Source organism: Lampetra planeri, chromosome 12 (genome assembly GCF_965212315.1).
Source record: "Lampetra planeri chromosome 12, kcLamPlan1.2.h2, whole genome shotgun sequence".
In the NCBI taxonomy this organism is placed as follows: domain Eukaryota; kingdom Metazoa; phylum Chordata; class Hyperoartia; order Petromyzontiformes; family Petromyzontidae; genus Lampetra; species Lampetra planeri.
In genome coordinates, this window is record NC_136118.1 from 13500967 (window position 1) to 13511086 (window position 10120).

Genomic DNA, 10120 nt, shown 5'->3' on the forward strand with positions numbered 1-10120 from the left:
TTCATCTTCTTGGTTCTTTCGGTAAAGTCACGTAGAAGGGAAGTAATAAAATAATAAAAATAAAACATAATAAAATGAAATAATTCTCACGACGTTTCGGCTACAACGCAAGCAGCCGTCTTCAGGTGAAGAATGAGACACTACCAAGCTAGGAGCTTAAATATAAACTGGGTTGGAGGTGGAAGAGCGCCTTAACAAAAAAGACTGTGCATATGAAGAGGAATTTAGCATATTCATGGAAAATGCGTAGGAGGTGGGCGGGGGGGGGTTTCCATGAATATGCTAAATTCCTCTTCATATGTACAGTCTTTTTTGTTAAGGCGCTCTTCCACCTCCAACCCAGTTTATATTTAAGCTCCTAGCTTGGTAGTGTCTCATTCTTCACCTGAAGACGGCTGCTTGCGTTGTAGCCGAAACGTCGTGAGAATTATTTCATTTTATTATGTTTTATTTTTATTATTTTATTACTTCCCTTCTACGTGACTTTACCGAAAGAACCAAGAAGAGTATTGATACAGTAGACTAAAATATATATATACACACTATACTTTACGACTAACTATTATTGCTACAGTATAGAAATGTAAATTATGTCAGTGCAACTCGGAGAGTCAAACCCAGTTCAGAGTTTGCTGTTGTAATTATTCTGGAAACATTCCAGGAGGCTCAAAGGCGAATTAACCTAAATGTCAATTTTTATGGTGAACCAAAGCTCATTTCTATACAATGTGTACAGTACCGACTATCGACCAAGACTGCACGTACTTTTGTAAAATGAATAGACGCGTGATTGGGTAAAGATATTAACGTGAGTGACAGTGCTGGTAAATGAATATATGACCGAATACTTGGATTGATAAACGAATATGAACAATATAATGGTGCATTAACAGGTGACAACGTTTAAATTGCTTTAAAAGTGAGTGCATTAATAAATTAGTGAATGAAGGCATTCATCATTTCACAGTATAATCAGGTGACAGCCCGTGAAATAGAATATGGCTTGACCCTGCTTTGCACTCTTGCCTCCAGAGTGCAGGTGGGGGGGGCCGCCCTGATTCTCCGGAGTCTGCATCACAAAGCTTGGGCCCCCATTGTGACCTGGGGTCTGCAGGTGGCGTCTCTGAGCCGCCATGCGCCGCACCTTGCCCTGGGAGCACGTGCTTGCCATTGTATAGGTGTGTCACACAGGTGTCTCTTTAAACACATGTGCCCCGCAGGAACACGTGGAGGGGGAACTCTGCCAAATAGTTTGTAGCAATAATGCTAACTTGAACACCAAGGTTATCAGTCCCCCCTGGGTGCAATTCTCTTGAGTCAATCTTGGATTTTAAACTCGCCCTTCAAAGTGAAGATGTGTGGACTGCCGATTGCTCAGAGCACATTATTCTCTTTGAGTAATTCTTTGTGTTTAGGTTATAATGAGGCACAATTTGGTGGGTTATTTATCCAACAGCTTTCGATCTGGATTTGAAGCTTTCGTGACTGCAGGAATCCATACTCTTTTGTTCTTTCGGTAAAGTCACGTAGTTAGAAAAAAGTGAAGATGTGTGGACTGCCGATTGCTCCAGGGCACATTCTCTTTGAGTAATTTTTCTACCTACATTACTTTACCGAAAGAACCAAAAAGTATCAACAGCTTTCAGCTTAAATTTCGCCCTATATCTAAAGGCTTAATATTTGTCGCCACTATCCTGTCTGACTGAGCCACTTTAAACCCGCCACCACCCGACACAACCAATTAATAAGATATGTCACGTAAACAAAACATGCCAATTCGTTACTAGTACAGCACACCGGTGTGCAAATGTGACGATATCACATTTATCCCTCTATTTAAGACGGAAACAGGATGATTTCTCCACAAATCTGGCTGTCGCATGATGATGCTAGTTGTAATTACTGGCAAAACGTCGTACTCGACTTGTAAATGGCGTGGGTTTACTCTCCAACACACCGGTGTGCTGTACTCTGATTTTGTAGGCCCATGTGCTGCAGGTACTGTGAGGCCCCCAGTAATATTTTCAAAAGGAAAACAAAGATACATAAAAATACATCTTATTTTTACAAGGCTAACAACAAATAGAATTCAGCATTCACAAATGAAGTAACTTTTCACTTCATCTCTGGAGTCCCTCCAGCTGTCGGAGGCCCCTGGGCTGCAGCCCATAAAGCCCCGTCGTGCCTTAATCGGGCCCTGGCTGTACTAGTAACCAATTGGCATGTTCTGTTTACGTGACAAACCTTACTAATTGGCTGTGTCGGGTGGTGGCGGGTTTAACGACACATTTATATTGACGCGATCTAACCCAAAAGCCTACGTGTTAAACTGAGCCACTTTATACATAGTAGACGGTTCACTTCCCTCAGATGCCTCGTGATGTTGCGGTGGAAATCCCAAAGCACCCTTCAACTCAGCTATAGAGTGTAATATTAAGGACCAGCGAGCCATTCACAAGAGTGAAAGGAAAATGCATAACTACTGATTATTGCTTGCACTAAATCTGTAATGAGAAATTATCCATACTATACTAATTTACCGGTTTTCATTTGTTACTACAGCGACTCAGTGGAATTGTAACATTGTTAAGTAAATGTCCTCGATAGTCTTCATAGTAGCTGTTCGTTGACTTGCCAGAGCTGCCATTGAGACCAGCCAGTGGGACATTCCTTTGGGTTTACACATCTGTACATTCTTCATCATAACCTAACCCGGCTACTCTGAACTGGATTTAGGTAGAAAAGATACATAAAACAATTTCGCCTGCTGGAAGTGAAAAGTGACACTTTAATTTATGTTTTTTTTCTCGCTCTTGTGGAGATAATCAAAGAGAGAGAGGGGGTTGATGGGTTGGAGTGGGGTGTTGGGGGAGGAGGTCGGAGATAGCTGGGTGGATAGAGTTGGTGTTGGTGTGTAATGTAGGCGTAGGGGCAGGTGTGCAGTTGAAAGGTGTGTTGGTGCTGCTAAGCAGGGCATTATAGAAGTGAAGGAGGATTTATATGGGCGGATGTACTCAGATGTGCGTTTGTACGTTGTAATTCAACACATGTGTGTGCGTGACTCATGAATCCACCTATGTGTTCAATCACGCAGGTTCATTTATGGACTCGGACCTGATATTCATTCCATCCGTCGCTTCCACACAAGGTAGAAAAAGTTTTGTTTTAGCCGACATGTCTAAAAGCTAAATAAAATAAATACTCTATGCAAGTTATGCTTTTAAGAGTGATATTAATATTATTGGCCGTATACATAAACTGGTTCCACTAATGCTCTCCCACCTCAAGTGCTACCCAGCCTCTGTTCTGACGGATCAACCAGGTAGAAAGTAATCGTACAGGTCTGGGGCACGGTGGTTTCCTCTGCCCTCACCCCATTCAGCAGACACAGGCGGATGAGGAGGAGGAGGAGAGTGGCTCAACCAACCCAGCCGCACACCACCAGTTGCCCCAGAACCAAGCGAGTGTCCAGGTCACACGTGAGTGCCTCGGGGGACGGCGGTGGAGAATGATGATGGGGGTTGGGGCAAAAGTTGTTTGTGGGCGGGCGGACAGGTGAAGGGGATGGAGGGGGGTTGATGGCCCTAGCTATTTATTGCGCCGCCCCTGACGCCTGGCCTGCAGTCTGAGTGATTTGTCGCACGCCGGGCGCGTGCCACGGGGGCATCTCTCTCCTCTCTCTCTCCCCACCCTCCTCTCCGCACCCGGGCGCGGCTCACGCGCGCGCGCGCACCCACACACGCGCGTGCCGACTCCCCCTCCCTACTCTCACTCGCACGCGCGCGCACGTGCGCGCACGCGCACCTGCCCGGCAGGTATGGCCGTGTACTACAACGCGTTCGCCTCCTATCCGTCACTGGCGCCTACTGCGCAGGCGGCGGGAGCTTCTCAAGTCCCCGGCTGGGATTCTCCGCCGCTCACCCCGGCAGCAGCAGCAGCAGCGGCTGCCACCACCTCGTCGACGACTTCGTCCGCCCCCGCTGCCTCCTGGCTCCTGCACGGCGGTGCCAACGCAGCCGAGGCGCAGGGAGGGAGCCCACCGCCTTCTGTGCCCCCGCCTCCGTACGGCGTGGCGGGGTCAAACTCCTCGTGTCACCACCACCACCAACAACAACAACTCCAGCACCACCACCACCAGCAGCAGCACCAGCAGCAGCCCGTGGGACCCCACGGCCTCAACGCGCCGATGATGATGACGGCTGGGGATGCGGTGGTGGTAGCGGGTGGTGGTGGTGGTGGTGCGGGGATGAGCTGGCACTCGATGCCCGGAGCGTCGCAGGCGAGCCTGGCCCGCATGGCGCGTCCTCCTTACTCTTACTCGGCGCTCATCGCAATGTCCATCCAGGGCGCGCCCGATCACAAGCTGACGCTCAATCAGATCTACCAGTACGTGACCGACAACTTCCCGTACTACGAACGCAGCAAGGCGGGCTGGCAGAACTCGATCCGGCACAATCTGTCGCTCAACGACTGCTTCCGCAAGGTCCCGCGCGACGAGGATGACCCAGGTGTGCACGCTACGGCGAGTGATGGGTGGATGGGGTGGGGGGTGGCAGCGTTAGTCCGAGTGCGTTCGTGCGTGCACGCGTGCGCACGTGGTTGTGTGTGTGCGTATGGGCGGCGTGCGACGGTGAGCTTGGGTCTCGGAAAGTGCGTGAGACGTGTTCGTCTCGGTGTTTGTGCGCTGCTGTGATATATGGATTGTGAGTATAACAGAGAGAGAGAGAGAATGAGGAGAGCCCGTAGTGCGTGCGCGTTTGTGATTGTGGATGCGAATTGTCACGCACGCAAACTTTCACTCGTTTGTGAAAAGTCGCGTGCGCAAGGCGAGGAGCGACGTGGGTTTGTGTGGGTGGCGGGGTGGCGAGTGTGCTCGCCACACCGCCACTGGGTTTGCGTCAGTCTGTTCGTGCGTGCGAATGAATGAGTGTGAATGAATGAGTGCGTGTGAATGAATGAGTGCGTGTGTAGGTGGAGCGGTGGTGGAGCGGTTAGCGCGCTGCGCTACGAACCCGGCGAACCGAGTTCGATTCCTGTTCAAGGCCAACACACAGTGACGATAATCTGAACCGGTCCTGGGCCTCCCCTAGGTCGACTCAGCCTCAAATTAGTACCTGGTGCGGTGTGTAAACATCGCCACTGGGGAGACAAAGGCGGTCGGGCGTGGTGGTGGCCACCCCACCCCCTCGCATACCGTGTCGGTATTTGTATGTGCTCGTTAACAGCACTTGCCCCAACAATCTGTTACAGGCTATACGGGGGATCTTTGTCTTTGTCAGCGCATGCGTGTATGTGAACGCACGTAACAGCAGTCGCTTCAACAGTTTACAAAGCCAACGAGGGGGGTCTTTGTGCGTGAGTGTTTGTCAAAGGGGGTCAAGGGAAATACACGTGGGGGGGGGGGGTATTGTAGTGGAAAAAGAAAACTGTGAAACGCTCACTCCAAAGAGAGTGTGCACTGTAGTGTTTAACGCGACTGTGACTCGTGCTGAGAGGGAGGATCAGGAATGTGTAATGACGTAAGCAGACCGACCTGACCTACAAGCCCGTGGCACCACGTGGGAGGATGTTTAAACACCACTTAGGCCGCCCCTGTTCGTGTTTCGTTGCTGAATATCACTGCCACTCAGAGCCCCTGGGCATTTGCCTATTTGCCAAGGATCCTCCGCATCCCGTCTGCCTTACGTTGATAATTATTTTTCATTTTGGTTTCCCACGGCACGTTGGTTTTTGCAGTTTTGAATACAATTGCATTTATTTACTGAATTTAAATGTTTCTCGGACTCATGTTATGCTTGTCAGCAGTCGACTCTCCCGTTCTCTCTCTGACGAATACAATGGTGCCTGCCATAAGAATGTGGAATTTCCACTCACGGGTTAGGGCCATACACACAGGTAGAGATGAGCACTGCCCGATGCTCGTTTGACGATACAAACACTTAACTTCATTTTGAATGTCATGGAATTATTTTTCTAGTGTAAATATCTCGAAAGCTCTGCTTTGACATCACTTGAACACTGTAACGTGTAGCAAGTGTGCTGCAATTAAAACGCTGCTGCAATGTTGTATCTACAGGCAAGGGAAACTACTGGACCCTGGACCCCAACTGCGAGAAGATGTTCGACAACGGCACATTCCGCCGCAAGAGAAAGCGCAAGGGGGCAGAGAGTGGCGCCCCCGCGCGGCACTCCGCGGTGCCATCCGCGGTGCCATCGGCGTGCGACAAACCCCACGACCCTGCACCCTGTGCCTACGGGAGCTCCCAGATGTCCCCACCCTTGCCGTCTCAGCTGGGCGGCATCGGCCCTGCGCCGTCCCTGCCGGACATGCTGGGAGCGCCCGGCATGGTGGCACCTCCGCCGGTGCCAAGCGCGGTGCACCTTCCGCACGCCCTCGGCGTTGGCGTCAGCGAGCTGCCGTCGCCGGGGCTCGGGGTGTCGCCGCCGCCCTGGGCTGAGCCCGACCCCACGGAGTCGTGCTTCTCCAGTTTCGTTGGTGGTGGTGGTGGTGGCAGTGGCAACGGCATGGACATGGAGGACGAGATGTGCGGGCGGATGGGTGGGCACAATGACAGCTCACCGCTGTCGGCACTTGCCCAGTACCCGTTCCCCGCCACGTCTGCACCCTTCTCTGACTACAGCCTGGCCCTGTCCATCGGGGGCATCCCGGGCTTCTACCAGCACAGCCCCCGGACGGCAGAGCAAGGTGGTGCAGACCACTTCTTCCCCAGCACCTGTCGGGACAATGGACTGCTACATTACTCGGGTGGGGGGGAGTATTGGTAGTAGATGTAACTATGTTAAAACTCAATGAAAGTCCTGGGGTGTTATACAAATTCATACAAAACAGAGATTGGTCATCACACCGCAGAATTCGAGTGATGTGTATTTGGCGCTTACAAAACAAGTCACGCAAGGTGGTCAGGTGTAGTGTGTGCCTTAAATTTCCTGTACATTTCAGTGGGGTTTATAAGATTGTGTCGTGAGCAGGGAATTAATTTGAGGCTGCATGCCCCTCTGCACTGAACAGCATGCTCCTCGGCTTAATGCCCTATGCCTGTGCTGCATTGTAAGTGGGGTCATAGGTGACACACATGGGTATTATGCACTCAGTTGAGCTGGATGTAAGTAATTACAACAACTTATTCACAATGTCAGTCTTTTATCCATATTGCACATATCTGCAAAAATATATTTGTATATACATTTTTGTAATTGTATTTTTATGTACAGTTTTTTTTTAGTGCTCAGGAATTCAGGTAAATCCATGAGCAGTTGGTGGTGGTCAGGAAGAAAGTCTGAAATAGTTTGACTGCGAATAGAGACCAATCTGTCAGATGTTAAGCCCCTGAAAGGACTGCCACCTCGATGAGAGGGACACACACATGTGATGCTTGCATTGCACCCGTTGTGTTGACATCAATAACACGTGAATACATTTCCTCTAATTATATTTTTTATTAATGAACATTTCAACAATGTCTGTACCCACTTCTGGTTTTATTAAACAAAGAGGACATTTAAATTCTAACTGTAGAATCATTGATTATAAACACCCAATATCATGCCAACTGATCAGGTGGCACTGTAATGAGATAACCACTCCATCGAAAGGTTGCAATTCCAATCCCGTCACAAGTCAACTCGGTTCATCATCTCTCCGCGGTCAATAAAATGAGAACTAATTCATGTAAAGTCAACGGTGGTTGTCTTAAGCAGGAATGCGTACGTTTTGGACAGCTACGGTGGTTGATTGAAAACCATTCACTCAAAACGTGCATAGTTACCTTGACCTGCTGCCCGGTGACTTGAGCTCTGGACCACATTTTGGAAAGATGGACGCAGACGGGTCCGCGATGCTCAAAGGAGACCATGCCTGCTGTAGTTGATAGATTTGCTGTTGGGATCTGTTGGGAATTTCGTGTCGTATCGAGTTCGGTTTGTTGCTGTGTAATTACGACTCTTCCGTTGACGGGCTGCTATGGGTGGGGTGACTGCACTACGCAATTTGTACTGTATTCGCATTTCATAAATTGATTTTTTTTGTTATCCTGTTTAGATTTTTATTTTACGAGGAATGTTATTGTCGATGGTAATAAACATGCATTTCTAAGCAATACTTTGGTAGAATTTTTACAGAGTTAAATGTCATTGTAAAATTTGGTTGATGTTCATTGTATGATCCGGGCTTCACATTTACGCTCTATGCTTCTACTGCTCCACCCTTTGACGCACATAGTCATGTGTTTGTATCTCCCAGTAATTATCTGATAACAAAACAAAACCCAGCACTCCGATGCAATATTGAGTGAATCCAAATGCACTATGGGGGGGGGGGGGGTTAGCAAATGAACACAAGGAAGCGTTTGTTTTCTCAATCTGACCAGGGACATGCAAATACTGACAATTTGGCTGTACGTGCATACAACACACATCGTTACCACGTTGCAAACAGTTGATTTCTGTCAATTGACAACATTGCCATAGGGGACTCTTGCTAGAGACAAGCACATCATTAAAAACTAATAAAACTGTCAGGTTTATGAAAAAACTGTCACAATTGACCTTATGAGCCTTTGAAGTTTGCAAGGGGAAGGGAAACTTCACGTTTTACCCTACGGTGGAAAGTATTAAAGGGTTAGATTAATACCTTGACGAATGACCAATGAAGCATATGAAAATGTTTCATTGGCCATTTGCGCAATTGGTGATTGTCATAGTTTCGTCCAAAAATTGGACAAAGATCATTTGCTAACATGTGTTGACATGAATCGTGTTTTTTTATGGTTCATAAATCATAAACACTCGGTGACGAATGTGAACATTTAGTCTCATTCTTTTGGCTACATCTGCCAGTAACCCAGTTTCATCCTGTGCTTGGAAGACTCAAGTACTTGTTTTCAAATAGATTTTGAATGGTGGGAAGGCAAATGTGTTTTGTTGCAGTCCCTACCAGAGGTGTGGACTCGAGTCATGCGACTTGGACTCGAGTCAGACTCGAGTCATGATTTTGATGACTTCAGACTCGACTTGGACTTGCCTCATCTTTGACTCGACTTGACTCGGGACTCGAGAGCAAAGACTTGAGACTTACTTGTGACTTGCACAACAATGACTTTGTCCCACCTCTGGTCCCTACACTTCAAACTCGACCTGCAATGGTATCCAAAACAAGTCTACAAGCACAGCGAGTCAATGGGGTTAACGGAGAGTGGGTGTTGTTCATTTTGTAGAAATTGCGGCAAGATTAATTTGGCTTAGTTTGGCACTGAACAATTGCAGCTTCTCACCTTCATTTAGTCGGCTGAAGAGATTGTACTGTGGACCTGAGGGCTATACAAGAACTTTGCATGTTATGAAAATACGTCAATTTGAGTGTCTGGTCTCAATGTGGAGAGCTCATAAAACGATCCTTTCTATTTATGCATGATACATTGCTTTTATGTATGAACTGTACCATACTTTTAAAAGGTTATGGGTTTCAGATTAATTATTACGTTGTTATTTTTTTATAACACATGTTCTATTTTTTCACTTTTACGTTTTGCACACGTTGTGGAAATTCCATTAAAAAAAAATTGAATTATGTTTTTCCTTTTCACTTGTGCGTTTATTCCTGTGTTTTGCATTGTTGGAAGTTGTTGAAATTTCTCGAATAGCAGCCTTTGAGATAGCGGGACACGGCAGAGTAGGGTGGAGTCGGAGAGTACATTTCAGGTGAGATGTCGGGTGTGGTGTAGGCAGCCGCAGGGCTTGTGACACAAATATTACACGTCCTGAACCGACTTTCATTGAAACAGTTGTCAAATTTGACAGACGGTGAAAATAGGCTATTGCATAATGGTGTTCATTTTCATGAAGTCACACACTTGTTGCAAAATAATGTAAACATTTCTCTTGAAAATGCAGCCACTTTGTACACAGATTCAGACAAAATTAGGTGCCATTGCAAACGTTGTCCAATATAACTGCAGTTAGAGAAGTGATCACGCATTACTGGTCAAATTTTATACTTGGAAAAGCTTTAGAGATATATCAGTTAAGTGAAAATAAAGTAGGAAAAAATATTTGCTTACTGAGATGGGGAAAATATGAAATTAGAATTGAACTTTAATCCACT

At 47.3% G+C, this 10120-nt stretch overlaps 1 protein-coding gene across 1 annotated transcript; it reads left to right on the forward strand.

The window, feature by feature from the left end:
* The first annotated feature begins 3620 nt into the window (after nucleotides 1–3620).
* On the forward strand, nucleotides 3621–9588 carry LOC144721723 (uncharacterized). Its single transcript, XM_078599593.1, has 2 exons — nucleotides 3621–4508; nucleotides 6077–9588. Exons 1-2 carry the CDS (start codon nucleotides 3818–3820, stop codon nucleotides 6784–6786), a joined length of 1401 nt encoding a protein of 466 aa, XP_078455719.1. The 5' UTR covers nucleotides 3621–3817; the 3' UTR covers nucleotides 6787–9588.
* The last annotated feature ends 532 nt before the right edge of the window (nucleotides 9589–10120 follow it).

Coding starts and splice junctions, on each gene's coding strand:
- LOC144721723 (XM_078599593.1), top strand. CDS start 3,818: ATGGCCGTGTACTACAACGCGTTCGCCTCCTATCCGTCACTGGCGCCT. Junction 4,509..6,076: donor GCGCGACGAGGATGACCCAG/GTGTGCACGCTA, acceptor TTGTATCTACAG/GCAAGGGAAACTACTGGACC.